A 19577-nucleotide genomic window follows, 5' to 3' on the forward strand; every position below is an offset into this window, starting at 1 on the left:
AGGGGAGGGACCAGCACCAGAGGAGAGAGGCAGGGCAGGTGTGTGGAGGGAGGTGTTAGGAGTGGGGATAAGGAAAAGTAACTCACATGATCAGAGTGGGGCTACTGGAGGAGTGGGCACGGGGGGGGAGAAAAGGGCTGGTGGAGGGGGGCAGGTCTCAGAAAGGCTGAGGGCAGTGAGAAGGGCAGGAGTCAGGACAGCAGAGGGTGAGGGGTTGGCGGGCAGCAGGCACCAGGGGAGCTGATGGAGCAAGGGGAGGAGACATGGCAGCAGAGGGAAAAGGTAGAGGTTTATAAGGTATTTATTAATAACTTAATTAGTAATTACTGTTCTTATTCTTATTAGGAATTTATGCCATTTAAAAAAACACTTTTTTGGGGGGGAGGGTGGCGAGTCCCTTTTTTGTCTGGCGAGTAGGGTTTTCCATAATTTGTCAAGCCCTGTTTATATGTCCGGTATTTTCTCAATTTGTTTTCCGGACAGAGAGCTCAAATACTGGACTGTCCGGTTCAAAACCAGACACCTGGTAATCCTACCAAAAAGGGTTTTTGCTGACAAAACTTGGCAGTGTAGACAAGGCCTCAGACTGCCTTGCAGGTTTGAGGGTGGAAAGCTGATCTTAGAGAGAGCTGCTGAAAAATGTAGTGCATGTTTTGGTTTGCTGTTTTGTCTTCACTCATAATTGATAATCAGAGCACATTATTTTTGTAGGAAGAAAGTACTTGCGCTTTTTCTGAATTAGCTTGTTTTCGAAAGCTATATTCTATCTAAGAAGTTGTCTGATGGATCCCATACTGCTGACAATCAAAGCTGAAAGGCAGATATAACCTCACAAATGTAAATTTTTTTTTTCTATATAGAAGTTCTGCTTCACATTAACAAGACACTTTAGGCAGGATGGCACTAGAAAGAGTTCTCTCGAGATTACATACCCAGCTGCCTGTCCTGCATGATAGAACCAACTATGGAGAGCAACAGTTTGGGAGAAAAGTGATCCTAATAATTCATATTATTGCTTAAGCAAACTTTGGTGGCAGGCTGAATAATATTATGTGTGATGGAGGGGGAAATTACGAAGGGGGAAATATTTAGACATTTTTAATTTGTGCATTAATGGCCCCTTTTCTTTTCCAGATGAGCTGATTTACACTGAAGTGTCATAATGGCATCCATGGACATACCGAGCAGCACTAACGGGTAGGAATTAACCCAGTGTAACATTGGGCACACACTCTTGTCTTTTAACTTTTAAACTAATTTTCACATAGTTTTCACTAAGATTTAACCCCTCTCTCTTCATATTTGAGAGTTTTTGTGAGGAGAAAACAGATTTAAAACAAAACAATGTAGCATTCTTTGTCCCAGCAAAAGATTACTGTAATTTTCATCCATATAAGTACAATGTAAAATAAAGAATTTGACACCTACTCCCCCACTGTAACTAGAGTCCGAGTAAGGGCCTTTATTTGGTCTAATACCTCTTGGAGTAGGGCCCTGTCAGAGGCTGCTTATTTTATTAATAGCTGGTTGGTCTTTTGCTGTAGGCGTGTAGCCTCTTGTAGTGTCAACCTCTGTACCAGGATGGCATCTTGTTGGGCTGCTGTGGCCTGCACCAGTGCTTTCACTAAGTCCTCCATTGTGATGAGAGCCTCTAACTCAATTAATTAGGGGAATAAAAAAAACCACACCGTGGTGTACTTTGGGGGGAACCTGGACACGCCCACTACTCCAGATTCCGGCCCAGGGATGCTAAGGCAGTGGCAACAGGCAGGGTTACTGCCACTCTCAATCTTGCAGCTTTTCCATGGGCTACTTCCCCAAATGATCCCTCCTGGCAACTTCCCTTTGGTACCTGCTCATCAGTCTTCAGCTCATGCCCACATATCTCCTGCACAGGGCACTTTCTGTTTCCTGGCCTTTCCTCTTTTCCTTCCTTGCCTGGGAGGAGCCCTTATTAAATTAGCACCACAGGCTTTAACTGGCTACAGGCTTCTAATCAGCCTGTAGCTCTAGTAATCTGTAATTGACCCCAAGTGCCTGCCTGATTATGCTGCAGTTAGGTCTGGTTTTGTTTTGTTTTGTTTTGTTACTAAAGAAAGAGAGAGCAGTTCACCCAAAATCCAGCATGTCTTCCCTCTATCAGTGTGCAGCTGCTAGCTAATCTGTATCTGTCACAACATGTATTCAGTATATGTATGCAACTCTTAACATGATATCTGTACATATGTTTTACAATGATATTGATATCCGGTGTGACACCTGCTTCTATTTGTGACCACATGACATGCTTGGAAGAACTAGAACGTACACACCAAACTCATGAGAATCCAGTGGATTCCCTCTTCTCCCTTTTGCCAGTTGGCATAAATACATTCTTGAGCAGAAGAAACAAAAGACAGAACTATGTAGCACTTTAAAGACTAACAAGATGGTTTATTAGGTGGTGAGCTTTCGTGGGCCAGACCCACTTCCTCAGATCAATATGTGGAAGAAAATCGGCACAACCATATATACCAAAGTGATACAATCAAAAAAATGAACGCATGTGAAATTGACGAATCAAATTTTAGAACAGAGTGGAGGTGAGGGGGGAAGGTTAGTGTCTGTGAGGTAATGACATAGGGGTGATAATAGGGGAAGTTTCTGTGATGTAATGACATTGGGATGATAATTGGGGAAGCTATCTTTGTAATTATCTCACCCATTACAAAGATAGCTTCCCCAATTATCACCCCAATGTCATAACCTCACAGAAACTAACCTTCCCCCCTCACTCCCACTCTGTTCTAAAATTTGATTCGTCAATTTCACATGCGTTCATTTTTTTGATTGTATCACTTTGGTATATATGGTTGTGCCGATTTTTCTTCCACATATTGATCTGAGGAAGTGGGTCTGGCCCACGAAAGCTCATCACCTAATGAACCATCTTGTTAGTCTTTAAAGTGCTACATAGTCTGGTGTAGCTGAAACAAAAAACAGGACTAACACAGCTGCATCTCTATCACTATTGAGCAGAAGAAACAGTCTACTCACTTTTGACTTCAGTGTCGGAACAAAGCCTGCCCCATACCTGCAGCTTTGGACTTCTAACTTGTCGATCCTTCTCAATCATGGGTTAAAGCATGCCTAGCCTAGTGTAGATAGAATCTTTGGAGAACATAGTTCTGAAAAATCTAGCAAGACATTATAGCACAGACTGGGATTTTTTTTTTTCTGAATATATACCGAATTTTGTTGTATTTTCATAGGGTTAAAGCACATCTCTGACACAGGCCCCTCCCCTTGCCAAATTTCAAGTCCTAGGTCCAGAGTACTTCACAAAGAAGCCTGGGAACTCCAGTGGCTGGCCTATATGTCCCCTACTTCTTTCCACCCTCTGGGCCAGGTCCAGGGAATGACAGCAGGAGGTCTGTGCAGTGCCCACCCGCCCCAAGGAGAGTCCTGGAGAACGCTGATGGGAGGCCTGTGCGGCAGGGAATCCTGGTGGGAAGCTTCCACCTCTCCCCCACTGATCACCCCTCCACTCCTAGCTCTGGCCCCACACCAGCCCTCTCTTTCCCCATCCTGAATTGAATTGTCAGACACATAGATAAACATAATTTGTTAAGGGGAAAAATCAGTATGGTTTCTGTAAAGGGAAATCGTGCCTTACAAATTTACTGGAGTTGTTTTGAGGGAATCAACAAGTATGTGGACAAGATGGATACAATGGATATAGTGTACTTAGATTTCCAGAAAACTTTTGATAAGGCCCCTCACCACAGGCTGTTAAGTAAAATAAGTTGTTATGGGATAAGAGGGAAGGTAATTGGTTAAAAGACAAGAAACAAAGAGTAGGAATAAGTGATCAGTTTTCAGAATGGAGAGAGGTAACTAGTGGTATCCCACAGAGATCTGTACTGATATCAATCCTATTTAACATATTCATAAATGGTCTGGAGAAAGGCATTGAGGTGGCAAAATTTGCAGAAAACACCAAACTGTTCAAGATGGTTAAGAGCAAAGCAGACTGTGAAGAGCTTCAGAAGGATTTCACAAAACTAGGTGACTGGACAACAAAATGGCAGATGAATTTTAATGTTGATAAATGCAAATGCATATTGGAAAAAAATAATTCCAACTACATTTATAAAATGATGGGGACTAAATTAGCAAGTAACACTCGAGAAGGATCTTGGAGTCTTTGTGGGTAGTTCTCTGAAAAGTCCACTCAATGTGCACAGGCAATCAAAAAAGCAAAGAGAATATTAGGAATCATTTTAAAAAAAGGATAGAGAATAAGACAGAGAATATCTTATTGCCTCTGTATAAATCCCTGGTACACCCACATTGTGAATACTGTGTGCAGATATGGTCGCTTGATCTCAAACATGGTATCTTGGCATTGGAAAAGGTTCAGAAAAGGGCAACAAAAATGATTAGGGGTTTGGAACAGGTCCCATATGAAGAGAGGTTGAAAAGACTTGGACTTTTCAGTTTAAAAAAGAGTGGACTTCAAAGTAAGAATAAGAGATCCTCCGGAAAAGGGCTTTATTCCGGAGGATCGGGTCAGTCTAGATGCTTTTTTCCGGCTTTTCCCCAAGCCAGAAAAAAGCGGCGGACATCTTTATTTAAATCCCGCGGGGGATATTTAAATCCCCCGCAGATTTCCCTATTCCGAAGTTTAAAATTAGCATGCCCCTTTCGAAAAAGGGGCCAGTGTAGACATAGCCTTAGCGTTAGCGTTAGTTAGTATTGTTCAGTAATTGTTTCTTAGTAAGTTGTATTGTTCTAGTTAGTTTAAAAAAAAAATTTCCTGTTCCCATTTTTTAGGGGTTTTTTGAGGTTTTTAACGGTGCCTGTTCTGCAGGCTCTCTATCCCAGACGATCACACTCAGTGCAGTTGGTACCTGGGACAGGCACATTTAATAAGTAAGTGTGAGCACTGCAAACAGCTTGTAGCGGGTACCTAGAAGACCATGGAATTCTAGCCAAAACTTCTGCTCCTGGAGAACACATTGGGTCCAGCCTCCGATCCTCAGCACACCACACCACCAATTCAGTTGTCGCCGATGACGGTGTTAGAGAAGACAGCTCCCTCCAAGGACTTTTCTTCTATGTACCACCTCAGGAAGTGAGCCCACTCATCTAGGGTGATTTCCCTCTCAAGAAAATGAGCATTAGCTCAGAAAACGCCCCAAGCACTGGCAGCACTCAAGGTACTGGAAAAGGAGGCACCAGGACTATCTGGTATCGAGACATCCCGAGCAGCCCAAGGACCCCTTGGGGGCCAGCTCTAAGGCACCTGGTAAGGTAAATGCAAAGTCGATGCTGTCGACACCAACTCAGACCTCAGTGGTACTGACGAAGCTGAGCCATTTACAATGAGTAAAGAGTTCTGAGGCACCTCCGTGCCAGGCACTCTGCTTTTTGGCACAAACGGTACCACGACAACATCTCGTTTCAGTCTTTCAGCCACACCAGTGAGATCTGCACTGCCACTTTCAACTGATGAGGAGTCTTCTGTGGGCACCCACTCTCCAATTACCACAATGCAGCAACCCCCACAATGGCAGCAACTGCAGTGGTTGCCATCACCAATACCCATTCCCTTGAATTGGCCATACTAGAACTTATGGGCCATGTATAGGGCACAACAACAACAAAAGTCCACACCAAAGTCTATCCCTTTCTACGGATTGCATGCTCCCTCTGTGCAGTCGCTGAGCCACTCTGTGATGAGGAGGAAGACCTTGACGTAATGGAGGAAGACATCACTACCAACTCTTATCCAACTACCTACATTTCTTCTTTGCTAGATGACACCATTATGCCTCCACCTTGTACTTCAGGGAATGATTTAAAATTATTTCAAGAGTTCTACAAGAGGCTGGCAGCCTCTTTGGACATCTCTCTGGTCAGCCTGCCGGAGACACAACACAAGCTGACTGACATTTTCCATGCCTCCCCCGCAGCGATGCTGGCTCTCCCCATGAACCCAGCCCTTGTGGACCTAGTCAAGGCAATATGGTACGCTCCAGCCACCATTCCCCCGGTTTCCAAAAGATCAGATAAAAAGCACTCTGTAGCTCCGCAAGGTGCTGACGTTTTGTTCTCTCATCCCTTCTTTAGGTCATTGAGGCAGTGAACCAGAGGGACAAGCAGAATGCAGCCTGTACCGCTTCCTATGACAGGGACTGGAAATGCCTTGATTTGTTTGGGGGAAAAGCATATTCTTCATCCACGCTCCACTTCCGTATAGTGAACTGTGCTGTTCTCTTAGGACGTGTCCAGACTCAGGGGTTTTTTCGCGAAAAGTAGCCTTTTCCCAAAAAAACTTCCCCTGCGTCCAGACTCAAGTCGCGTTCTTTCGAAATTATTTCAAAAACGCGGCTTTTCTTTCGATGGCGGTAAACCTCAATTTACGAGGAAGAACGCCTTCTTTCGAAAGTTCCTCTTTCGAAGGAAGGCGTTCTTCAATGTAAAGAGGCCGTCTTCGAAAGAGAGCATCCAGACTCGCTGGGTGCTCTCTTTCGAAAAAGCGGATTTCTCTTTCGAAAGATCCGCCTGCAGTCTAGACGCGATCTTTCGAAAGAGGCTCTTTCGAAAGAAGCCTGCAGTCTAGACATAGCCATAGAAAAGTACACTCACAACATTTTTCATCTAATGTCAGCATTTATTGAGAATCTGCCATATAGTAAGAGAGAACAGTACAGAACTAATATAAATGAAAGAGCTCTCCTCTCCTCCTGCTCTGCCCTACAGGCCGCCTTGGATTCTGCTGAGATGGTGGCCCATTTGATCTCCACAGCTGTGATGATGATGTGTCTTAGTTGTACCTGTCCGAGTTCCCTGGGGAGGTGCAGTTGTCCATTAAGGACCTGTCCTTTGAGGGGTCAAAGTTATTGGCAGAGTCCACAGATACATCACTCCATGCTTTCAGGGATTCTCATTCTACCCTGAAGACCCTCGGCATTCATGTCCCTGAAACCAGAAGGAAACAGGAAAAATTCTTCACACAAGACTACCCATTCAACCAGCTCCAGAGGCAGTATGAGAGCAGGTGCAGGCAGTGGTAGACAAGGTGCAGATAAAATGCGGACCAGCCTTTGATGTCTCAACCCTTAACACCGAGACGAAACATTTTGAATGCCTGGTCAAGGGTACAATGGCCCTGATTTCTCCAAGGCATCTAGACATTGCAGCAGCATTCAACAAGCATCTAGCACCCTCTTAGCCAGTCTGGAAATCCATCAGGACAGGTAAATGGGCATTAGAGATTGTTCAAACTGGTTATTACCTCCCCTCTATATCAGAGGTGGGGGGGAGGGGAAGAGGCAAGAGCTGTTGGGGGAGCCGATTTAGAAGCCGGATCCCTCCACCACCAGCTCTGTAGTGCCACTTGCCCCTCCCCCTGGCCACAAAGCAGTCTCTGTCTGCAGTGGCCCAGGCTTGCCACAGACAGAGCCTGATCCGCAGCAGCAGCCCTGTCTAGCTCCCTGTAGACAAGGGCAGCTGCTGTAGACCAGCTTCTGTATCAGAGGCAGCAGCATGGGGCGGCAGGCAGATGGTCTGCACGTGGAGCTAGTTTTTAAACTAGCTCTTCTGGTGGACTGGCTCTTGCCTGCCACTCCACACTGCTATCTCTGATACAGGGAGCAGCACAAGGTGGCAGGGGAACTACCCAGGAGTGAGGCCAGGAGTGCACTGGCTGCCGGCCCTGCCTCCGGGGACTATTTAATAGTCGTGTAAATACAACTATTCAGCTATATGATATCTAACATCCTTACTGGGCATCTGGCCTGGATGCCCAGACCCCTACCCCCAGCAAACCCCATTTCCCCTGCATCTGGACCCTACCAAGTCTTTCCCCCTTGCACCCAGCCCACCCACCCCTCTGCATCCGGATGCCTTATGCTGAACCCCAGTCAACTTCATATGTACCTTCCCTTGCAAATTACCATTACCCTGCACTTGGAACCCCCAATGAGTTTCTGTGCATCCAGATTGCCCCATGCAGAGCCCTCTCATCCCACACCTAGATCTCCCCACTTGTCTTTCCGTATTTGGATCTTACTGGACAGTTGAGGGCTAATTTCTTACAATTGTTAACTTTCTTCTTTTCAGCTGTGGGTAATTTCCTGCAATATCTCTGGGAGATCTTTCTGTATTGTTGTGGGCCAAGACTGGTATGAAATTCCATGGGAGAGGATAACCATTGGTCCCCCAAAACTAAGACCCCTATGGAGTGAATAGGCAAATACATTGTGGTTGTATTGCTACAGAGAAGTACCGCTACGTGGGGAGGCTGGTTCAAACTGCATTTTGCAGAGACTGAGACACAAAGAAAGAATTTTTGGTTAAATAGCCTGAGTTTAAACTGACTCAGAGCTTTCTTTTTGGTCCAACAAACCATCAGGAGCTTCTGTTCAAGGAGGAGGCCCAACCCCTAGGGAAGGTTTGTAAGAATCATAATCCAGAGGGGTAGCCATGTTAGTCAGTTTCAACAAAACCAGCAAGGAGTCCAGTAGCACTTTAAAGACTAACAAATTTATTAGGGCATTAGGACATTTCATGAATTACTGGTCACTTCTTCAGATGCAGAAGAGAAAAGGAAAGAAAAAGGAAGGGTTTCAGAGATAGCAATGTGACACCAGTAAGTAGCAGTAATGTCACTCTCCCATCTCTGAATCCCTTCCTTTTTCATTTTTTTTCTCTTCAGTGTCTGAAGTGCCTTGTAGCTCACAAAAGATTATGACCTAATGCTCTAATAAATTTGTTAGTCTTTAGACACTTTGTTTCTACCGGAACCCAGGATTGGAAGTGGGATGATTTCTGTTGCAAGCTTTTTATCATGTGTGCAGATTCTTTATTCTTTTTAATACATTGCCTCTGTAATTTATTCGCCCTAAACATAAATGAACTTGCTTACAAAGAGCTGTGTGGTAGTTTATAACTGCGGGCTATTTCCCTGATTAAAGCCTTCAGAGAAAAAGTAAAGTGTAGACACTGTTCTATTAGATAGACTGAGGGTGTGTCTAGACTACAGAGTTTTGTCGACAAAAGTGGACTTTTGTCGACAAAACTATACCTGCCTCTACACTACCGCTGAGTTCTGTCGACATAATGTTGACAGAACTTAGCAGTTTTGTTGATGCTGGTAAACCTCATTTTACGAGGTATAACGCCTTCTGTCGACAGAGTTCTGTCGACAGAAGGTGTTATTGCATCTAGGGTTGTGTCTAGCCTACAGGGTTTTGTCGTCAAAGCAGCTTGCTTTATCGACAGAACTGAATGTAGTCTAGACGCTCTTTGTCGACAGAAGCTTTGTCGACAGTATCTGTCGACAAAACTTCTGTCGACAAAACCCTGTTGTCTAGACATACCCTGAGTTGTGAACAAGGAACTGTACAGTCTGGAAGAATTCTCATCATTTGGGGGTGAGGTATAGATCATTGCTTAAGAGTTGGGAGCCTAAGTAGGTGCCTTTGGGGGACTTTGAGGGGAGAAGGTACAGCTGCTGTAGCCCTGACCTGCGACAAGCTGTTTTAGCTATAGTTACTTATTTCATGTAAAGACTGCAATACTTGGCCCAACTGACTACTGATAGTAACACACAGACAAAATCACTATGGCTGTCAATTTTTAATGTCCAGCATAGACTTTGTTAAAGTGTTTCAGGTTGGGTACCTAGAAACAGGTCTGCAGGTGGGCGGGCAAAGGGGGGCAACTACTCCAGAGCCTGGTGATTCAAAAGGGCCTGGTGATTCAAAAGGGCCTTGTGGTGCTTCTGGCTGCTGCTACTCTAAGTGGCCAGAACCCCAGGCCTTTTAATTGATGCCAGGGGCCCAGTGAGGCTGTCAGCCCCACTGCCCAGAAATCACAGCTCACTTTTTAATGTTTAGGCCCTTATCTGTTTATAATAAAAGCTATATAATCTAGTTCCTCCTTACATGTAAACGTCTCATAATAAAAAAGAACGGTGTGCTTTTTAAAAACTCAACTTTCTAAAAGTTCTTTCTGATCTTTGGTTAGGAATGTAAAATTATTTCTGCCTGAAAGTTTTCTATGCAACTGAGAATGGGGTAGAATGGGGACTATTAAGTGTCCTTCAACAATAGCTATTGCTGTCATTTCTACTAGATGTTTTAAGTTATCCATTTCAAATCGTCCTATTCTAAATATTTGTATAGTAAATGTTGAATTTTCTGTTTTTCTAAGATGCTGTATAAATAAACATTTCCCAATAGCAGCCCAGTCTTTCAGAGCACTCTTTTTGTTATGTAATATTGGACATATAAGGCCTATAGTTTTGCTGTGTTAGGGCAGGGTGTTTGTATATGCACACTGTGCTGTAAGGGTCTTAAATATATTTTGACTGCTGGATTATGTGTATTAATTATTGGTCGAAGGGAGTTACTGGAGTACACTATTTCTATAATTGTTTTAAAACATGCCAAGAAGCACCTAGAGCAAAGGGCGGGTGTAACTTTTTTTGCTGAATGACTTGATGAATCAGTCACAATCCAGCATTGTGATCTGTGCAGCATTGAGGCCCAAAATAAAAATCTATATTCTTGTCTTTAATATTTTTTTCTCTTTAATATTAATATTATTCTGGGATCCCATTTATGCACAATTTATATTATGTATCCATAATACATACTTGAACTTATATTATGTATCTATTTTAATCACTTAAATTAACAGTGTCTCTATTTCTGAACTGGTTATGGTTTTGCTTTAAAAAGCTGACATTTGTGAACAATATCATGCTCAGAATGAAATCCTTTTTTTCTTGTTGTCTTTTGAAAAACTGAAATGGCAGTGAGGAATTCATGCTATACTGTACCTTTTACTCCTTGTGCTGTTCAGTAAATTGCATGAAACACACTAATTGCATATAGTGCGAGCAGCAGGGAAGCCTGTATTCTAGCTGTTGAGTTTGTATGTCATGTGAGCTCTGGCACAGAGCCATTTATGAGCATGCAGGTGGAGTCTCTGGCAGAGAAAACAAATGTGTATTTCATCTGTGATAGGCTAGTGACCTGGGCTTGTTCTCTTCTTATCCAATCCTCCAGTTTTCTTGCCTTGACAGAATAACATGTCCTTTTAAGGAGGTGGATTGTACCATGGGAACTTTATTGAAAAGGGGTAGGTCTGGGTTATTGGGCATCTGTTACTAAAGCTGGAAAAAAGACTTGTTTTATGAATAAGAGCAACAGTTTACATTGATTTGTTCCAGTAATGCTGATGAACTTTTTATTAAGTGTTAAACTTCAAAACTGGAATTGCTGAATGAGGAGAGCTGAAAATTCAGGAGCTGATAAAACTCCCTGTAGATTTGGAGTGCATCCAGCCAAAGGAGGCCCTTAATGCCCGGATGTCTGTCAAAATTAGTGTAATCCAATACTGAACTAGGGAGATTTAGCTCAGGAACCTCTGTCTTTGGGGGTAGAAGCTCAGTGACATTTTAGAGTGAGCAAATTTACAGAAACTAGGAAACAGAGCGGAAGTATCAGCAAATGGCAAATAAGTTTTTGGCTGGGGGTTAGGGAAGGAAGTTGGGGAAAGGGACTCATGGACAGAAAAGATTTGCTATTATATACTTCACTATGGCTGCCCAGTCAAGGTAAGAAATTAAAGTAACTTTTACCACTGTAAGGATGTTTTATAACCTCAATTTGTTTTATTTAGTTGCATCCTCTGTTATTTATAGCTTGTTAGTTTAAAAAATAGATTATGGCAAACAGTAGCTTGGTGACAGTCCTGCATAGTGTGACTTTAAATGCTGTATCTTTTCTGGATAAACTTGTGAATGGAAATGTTTATGAAATACCGACATACATAGAGCTAATAACTTCTTATCAGACCTCTTCTTATCAAAGCAGCACGTTAATTAATTTATTCTTCTAAAACTCATTATTTCCTCCTCTGTGCACTGCCCTCTTTCTTTTTACACTGTATGTTGCCAGACGTAAAAAAAAAACAAAAAACCCAAAAAAACCAACAACACTTTTATGTTCACTTATAATTAAGGCGAGAGCCTTAGACCTGTAAAAAGATGATTGAGATGTATTACAGTTGTATGTGGTTTCTCTCCTTGATTAGAAAATTATCACAATAAAATGGTAGCAGGCTTTTTGTATGTGAATCTGCTGAGTATGCAAAGGATGGGAATGTGCTGTGAGAAAAAAGGGAGTGTGTGTAAAGGGGAGAGTGTGAAAAAGAAAAATTAACTCCTAATTGCTGTCAATGCATGCCATTGAAAGAAACCCTTTCAGACCTTCCCAGCCTTGGGAAGGAACACTTTTTTCCAAGCATTTAAAAAAAAAACACACAATAGTTCCCAAAGCTCCCATTTTAAATGTTGTGGTTAGGAGAAAAAGAAGTGCTATTAACAGCAGATTTTTTGTGTTTTGGATGCTGCTTTTTCTTAGCAGGCCAAAATCATTTTATTAGGAAACCTCACAACTCCATGTATCATCTTTGCCTTCAAATAGTTAAACTGCAGTGATAGGCATAATAGAAATACCTAAGTGAGAAACTTTTACAGTGGGATAGTCCAGTTCAGTCATCCCATGTCCACTCAAATGGTGGTATATTTAAGGTTACCATATTTTCTGAACCAAAAATACCAAGATATTAGCCATGCCCCTGACCCCTTAGCCCCTGCCTGCTTGCCATAGGAAGTCCCACCCTGGGGGTAGTACTTTCAGGTCAAGACGGACATGTAACTGGAAGTAAAGGGTGTCATGTGACCCCTCTAAGAACTCCTCCCACCATCCTCTACCAATAGGGATGGGCTTGGGAATTATAGGTATCTACCACATAACTATACTGCAATTGCATTAACCCAGGCCCCAGACCTAGTGTCTCAGAACACTGCAGCACTAGGGGTCCAACCTTGATTCAAGATGAGATCCAGGATCCAAGACCTATTACTTGTAAACTGCTGGTTTTCAGACTACCTCCCCTCATGGGCCAGCTCCCTCATGGGCCAGCTCCCACCTGCCAGCTGCTGCCTCTGATACAGTGGCTGCTGGCCCTGCCCCTGGGGATTATAGAATAGTTGACTAGCTGATAAAATTTCATGAGGTTACTCGACTATTCAATTAATTGATATTTAACATCCCTATTGGGGGCCACTGACCCACAGAAAAACTAGCTTTGGACCACACAAGTGAGATGCACAAAAAGTCCAAAAAACCCAAGCCTTCACTGATCTGGTCCCCAACTGAGACACCTCCCAGCCCAATGGGATGAGGGGAAGGGACAGGGAGGACTAAGTTCAGGGCTTCGTATAGGCCAGACTTATTTTTGGGGGTTCTGGCATTAGATGATTTTATGCTCCCCCTTAGGCTCTGGGGTGAGGATAAAAGAAAGGTTCAGTGTGTGGGACAGGGCTGCCAGCGAGTGGGATAGGTATGGGGTGCAGAAGGGGGAGGGTTTGCAAGGTCTGGGTGGGAGGTAGGGTGCAGAGGCAGTCTGGGGGCAAGTGTCTGGCCAGGAGGTACAGAAGCAAGGGAGGATTCGGGGTTTTGGAGGGAGGAAAAGTGTAGGGTGTGGGGGTCTGGGCATGGGGGGGGGGTGCTTACCTGGCTTTGAACCCCCTTGCAGCAGGGAAAGTCTCTGGACAGCACACTCCTGTTCCCCTTATGGGGTGTGAATCAGGGGGAGTTCACCCTGCCACGTAATGGGGATCCCGCAGCACTAAGTCCCACTTCTTGCTGGGGAGTGGTGGTGAAGAAACCCTGACCTTCCCTGCCAGACCAGGCTCGCTGCCATTCCCCCAGAGGCGTGGGGAGGTGTGGGGGGAGAGAGTGTGGCAGTGTACAGGGGTAATGAGCCTGAGAACACCCAGAGGCGAGGGGGGGAGAGGAGGGCAGCGCCCAGCTGGGCTCTGCGTGGCAGGGCTGAGGTGGCAGCTCAAAAGCGCCGATGTCTGGGAGTGGCTTTCCAGCACCTTTTACTTCAAATCTGGGCACACCCCACATACAGCAGTGGTGGCTGCTGTAACAAGAACAGACTGCTGCCTGCATGTGTGGAGGAGATAGTGGCACAGCCAGACCAGGACCCCATGTGATAGAGACGGTTCTGCAGAGGAAGGGAGGGAGGGAGGGGACTGCGGGTGGTGGAGTTGCTGGAAACGGTACACCACCAGAAGCCCACCCCTGCCGGCAACGCTCCAGTGGAGCTGCTTGAGTGCTTTGCGGAGGAGCTGGAGGGGAGGAAGCTATTGTTGCTATGCTGCTCTGTGAGCAAAAACAGTGATCGGACTTGGTCACTTCCTTCCCCAAGCCAGTGACCCCATCAAGTAGTGGAATGTCCGGTGGGGCTTTCCAGGACATTTCACTACTTGATGGGGCACTGGGACAGAGTATTTAAAATCGGCACAGTGCTGGATTTTCTGGGATGTATGGTTTGATACTGGCAACATTTCTGACTGCCCCTCTTCAGTACCCCAATTTGAGACCAGGACTAAGTTTACACTGTCATTTACAGGGCTGTAGCTTTCTAGTAAGCGGTGTGAAAAAACACAGTGCCTCTCTCTGAGGCAGCAAGGTGGGGAGCAAGAGCTAGTGCAGCGGGGAGCCGGCTTCAAAGCTGGTTCCTCCCAGTGCCGTCTCTGTGGGAGATAAGGGGTAGCAGATCTGGGCATGAGCCAGGAACCAGCTGATTCCCAGCTCATGCCTAGAACTAGATGCACCTTTGCTTTTTAAATGTATTAAAAGCTGACAGACTCTTAATACACTTAAATGGCTAAAGCGCAGCAGGGGGACACAGCACAAGCCAGGACAGCTGATTCCCGGCTCGCACAGGGTCCCCCTGCTGTGCACAAGACTTTTAAAATGCAGAGCCGCGGCAGAGTTAACTCTCTGGCAGGAGCTAACTAATCCACAAACTACTCGATTAGTTGACGAAACAAAATGTAATATCCCCGATGCTGGGGCAGTGACCTGTGGGGAGCCAGCAGAGGACTGAAGGGAGAAGGGGTCTCTGAGAGCCAGAGGGCAGTGGTGGGGGGAAAGAGTGGTGCAGGGGGCCCTGGCCCTGGCCCCAAGACCAGCTGCCCCACAATCACCACGTGGCCCAGGAGCATCTGGGCAGCAGTCACAGCTCCGGCTCTTGGGAATGTCTGTAGTTGGCCCCTGGAGCAGAGACACATCAGGTCTTGCCCAGCCCTCAGAGCAGCAACTGGCCCCGGCAGTGGCTCCGGCCCCAGCAGCAGCCAAGTAGCCACCATGCAGACCTGGGGAAGAGCTGGAGCTGGGATCAGGGCCACATTGTGGCTGCCTAGCTGCTCCTGGGGTGGGGCCAATGGCCAGCAGCTGGAGCCAGGGCAATGGTGCCATAGGAGCAGCTGCACTGCAGCCCTGGCCTCCACTCTGGCAGCTGCCACATAGTCTGCCAGGGCTGAAGATGGAGCCAGGGACAGCCCTGGCCTACAGGGCAGCCACCCTCCATGCAGCCCGGCCTTGGGAGTAGCTGGGAAGCCACCATATGGGCCTGACCATCCTCATCAAGCCCACGTTCACCAGCAGCAGCTTACCTTCCACGTGCCAGATAAGTGAATGCATGGCTCTACTGAGGAGGTGACTGGGTTAAAGTTCTTTGTATGTGCCTGTGTACCCTAGAGCACGGGTGGGCAAAAGGGCTTCTGCAGGTTGCATCCGGCCTGCCAAGCAAGTTGATCCGGCCTGTGGATGCCCTGCAACTCCCATTACCCCCAGGCCAATCAGGGCCTGGGGGCAGTGCACAAATTCTCCTCCTGCCCTGCGAGGGAGGCAGCGCTTCTAAGCACCGCATGCTCCTTGCAGGACAGGAGCAGGATGGACTTAGTCTATTGCAATTCTTAAAATACAGGTCATGATATGATTAATCCTTTGTCTATGGAAAAAAAAATTCCCACCCTCCTACCTAGAATTACATTTAAGCATAGTTTAATAAAGCAAAGGGTATATAAAATCAAGTTCAGACAACAAATCTTTGTCAGTCTCCATGAGTTTGGCAACATCCTTGTTTCTTTAAAAAAATTTAAAAAACAATATTGATCATATGAAATAGATACTGGTAAGTCTACCACAGTGCTGTGGGCTATACAAGTACCTACATATGCAATGTTATCAGAAATAGGTTTCAGAAAGCTTCTGAGGACATGTAGCTTAGACATTTCTTGCAAAAATGCTGAGGTGGTAGTGTAGGTACCTGTGATGCCGCAGAAGTTAGAGCACTCACTTGAAAAGTGATGGAGCTGGGGTCAATTCCCTTCTCTACTTGATGGGAAGAAAGGTGGAAGATGCCTTTTCAAATCCTACCACAATAGTGTCCCACACACTGAGCTATAGGATATTCTGATACAGGTCTCTTTCAACCTCTCTTTTCAAGGCTGCAAGAGTCCCTGTGCAATAAGTTATAACTTCAAACTTAAAGGGTCATGTCCTGCAAAGACTTAAGTTTATCCACTTTAAATAGTCCCATACACATACCAAAATCTTTGCTGAATCAGGGACATAACTTGTAGGCAGCTTGAAAGTGTGTGTGTGAGAGTGTGTTGGGCAGGGAGGGGAGTTATTACGGAAAAGGGGAATGCAGCCATGACCTCTTCACCAATTTCCAGCTTTTCTCATATCTTTGAACATGGCTCTCAGATATTCCAGCAGGCCTCAGTCTGTAAAGAAATATTTATGTGCCTAATTTAAGCATATGAATAATCCATTCTATTATACAATGGAACTATTCACCTGGTTAAAGTCACACAATTGCCTATGTCTTTTTGAAATCAAAACCTCAGTAAGTAAACAGTAGATGAGATTATGACTTAATGAGCAAAAAATTAAATTGAAAATTGGCTCTTAAACCCCAAAGCATGGGAATCAATTTAATTTTTCTTAATGAAGTGAAAAGAGTGACTTATGCTCAAGCTAATTAAATAACATGAATAAAGTAACCCACTGTAGTTGTTAGTTAAATCTCTCTAATTATATCCCTTTTTTATAGTCTTTACATTTATGGGCTTAATTTATATATTGGAAATGTATTTTTTTTCCCCCGCTCAGCATGGATTGCTTTACTTATGTAGCTGTGTATTTCACAGGCAGAATCTTATTTCTGTGATTTCTAAAAAATTATTCAAATATTTGATAATTGGGGGAAAAAAGCCTTCTCAATTTCCATTTGATAGCCTCTTACTTGGATTTTTGTTTTATGTAGTGCTCACTATTTTGGGTAAATTTCTAGAGAATTTAACACAATGGATATTGTAATTGGTTAGGAGGTCAAGTACTGGCACTCTGTCTTATAACATGTTAAACCATGGGCTGTATTAACTTTATATTTCAGGTGAATATTTAACCTGTATTGAGTTCTGCGTATGCAGCATACATTATTGCTAGTGCCTCAGGGCAGATATCCAGGCCTGTCCTTAGTATTTCATTCTAGAAAATATTGTTCCACTGACCTCAATGTGTCAATGGGGCACATATCCTGGACAAAATCTGCTTGGAGGCTGGGTTTCTCCACACCAACTTGCCCACTCACATCCCAGGCAGAGCCCCTCAACAACTGTCCAGAGTCAGTCCCCCACAACCCATGTGGAGAGAGACTGAAGCCAAGTGAACAGCAAACCCACCATAACTCGCAGTCTTGCTCCCCCCCTTTCTGACTTGGCACAACTCCACCCACAGCCACCTACATGCTGCAAGCTGACTTTTGCAGGACTGGCACCACTTAAATCCAGCTCAGGCTAGGAGGCAGTAAGGAGGGGACAGGCCAGCTGGCAGCATACACACGGACAGGCTTACTTCCCCTCCTGTGCTCACATGCGGAAACTCACCTGGATGCACGAAGCAGCTGGCATTGCTGTTTGCTTGGTATTGCTGCCCCTCTGCCCCACACATCTCTAGGGGAATGTGAGGGGAGAATGAGGAGTACCCACAAGTCTCCCTGCATCCAGATCACTTTCTTTGCCTGGGCTCCATAAAGACAGGGCAGGGGAGCAGCAGTTCGTGATGTCTCACAGCAGAGCACAAATGGAGAAGGTGACGTGGATGCAGTGAGCCCTGATTGTGTGTTGGGGAACAAGGCAGAAGAGTGTGTGTGTGTACTGGGGGAAGGATGGGTCAGGGTACCCTGTATCTCTGTGGGGCCCAGGCTGAAGGGGCTTTTCCAAAGCAAGGCTTACTCGAGATGCTCCTGCTCAGCACAGTCCAGGGCCCCCATGTTCTCTGGCCAATGCATTCAAATAATGGTGGGGCTAGGGCGGGTGCACAGGGGGAGATGCATACACAGCACTCTCCTACCAGTGCTGCCCCAGATCCGACTGAGGCACGAGAGCACAAAGAGGAGAAGGGGATTATGCAATGAGAGAGCCCAGATCCCAGGTATCCCTGTCATGCAACAGCCAGAAACCCTAGGGCAGGGGTGGGCACAAGGGCCTCTACGGGCAGGATCTGGCCTGTGGAGCCCTCCCGCTCCGCTGCCTCCAGGCCAGTCAGAGCCTAGAGATGGGGGAGCGAGAGACTTTGCATAAGAAGTTTCGTCCCGCTCTGCCCCCACCCTGCCTGTTCCGCACACTCCTGGCAGGGCAGGAGGGACTTTGTGCGCTTCCCCTGTCTCCCAAGTCCTGATTGGCCTGGGGGTGTGGAGGAGCGTGCAAAATCTCTTCCCACACTGCAAGGGGCTCGGACCTTAAAGTCAACTTCCAGCTGCTGTTCAGGTGGTGGCTGACTCTGAGCCTGGTGCTCCCTTGCTGGGCAAGGGCAGGGAGAGAGAGACTTCCTGTGTTCCCCTTCCCCCAGGCCCTGATTGACCTGGGGGGGAGAGGTGGAGTGTGCAAAGTCTCCTCCCACATAAAGGGCACAGCTGGCAGTTCTCTTTGGGGGGCGGGGGGCTGGGGACACTTTGTATGCTCTCCCACCCCCAGACCAATCAGGGTCTGTGGGTGGGGAAGCACAGACGTGTCCTGGTCCCACCCTTTTCCACCTGAGGCCCCTCCCCTTTCGGTGGCCTGGTCAAAAATTATTGCCTACCTCTACTGTAGGGCCTGCGGCCGAGCCTTCCCCTGCTTCACACCACCAACTGAGCTTCTGATTGGAGGAGGTGGGCCAGAGCAGAGCTCCAGAGGCTGAGGACTCTGCAACACGGTGCTCCCCTCACTGGCAGGAGCTCTCAGCAGGTGGGGGATAGAGCAGCCCCTTATGCCTAAGAACAGCCCTGCTGGAAGCAATGCTGTACATATGGGGAGCTGAAAGTGCAGGGGTCTGCCTGACTGATATATATTGTAGGATCCGGATCTTAATATCTTTCATGATTTCTATTGTCAATTCCTGTCTTCCAGGAATTTGAACTGGGTAATAATACTTTTCATTGGGCTAAATTTTTCTAAAATCCTTTTTAAAAAAAAATAAATAAAAGCAAAAGTAAAAAAAGCAATGTGATTTTTTTTATTTGCTATTTTTATATGGAGCACCTAAATAAAAGAGGATTAGAGAGAAATGCTTTCCCCTCATTTCTGTTTTATTGATTTTATTTTATTTCATTTCTTTCACTTTGGCCTTTTTCAGCACTCAGATTTGTTTTACAAGTTTCTTTAA

General features: G+C 45.6%; 1 protein-coding gene across 4 annotated transcripts in view; it reads left to right on the forward strand.

Annotated features, from left to right (window-relative positions):
• AFF1 (ALF transcription elongation factor 1) overlaps positions 1–19577 on the forward strand; it is a 178888-nt gene that overhangs the window by 15949 nt on the left and 143362 nt on the right. For 3 of the 4 annotated variants that reach the window (XM_006115336.4, XM_006115334.4, XM_075929557.1), the window contains exon 2: positions 1135–1197. In XM_006115336.4, the coding sequence (XP_006115398.2) occupies positions 1163–1197 (35 nt within the window). In that variant the 5' untranslated portion in view covers positions 1135–1162. Of the gene's footprint in view, positions 1–1134; positions 1198–11125; positions 11615–19577 lie in introns of those variants that run through there. The other variant, XM_006115335.4, reaches the window with a different exon arrangement.

The sequence above is a fragment of the Pelodiscus sinensis genome, chromosome 5 (genome assembly GCF_049634645.1).
Source record: "Pelodiscus sinensis isolate JC-2024 chromosome 5, ASM4963464v1, whole genome shotgun sequence".
NCBI lineage: Eukaryota > Metazoa > Chordata > Testudines > Trionychidae > Pelodiscus > Pelodiscus sinensis.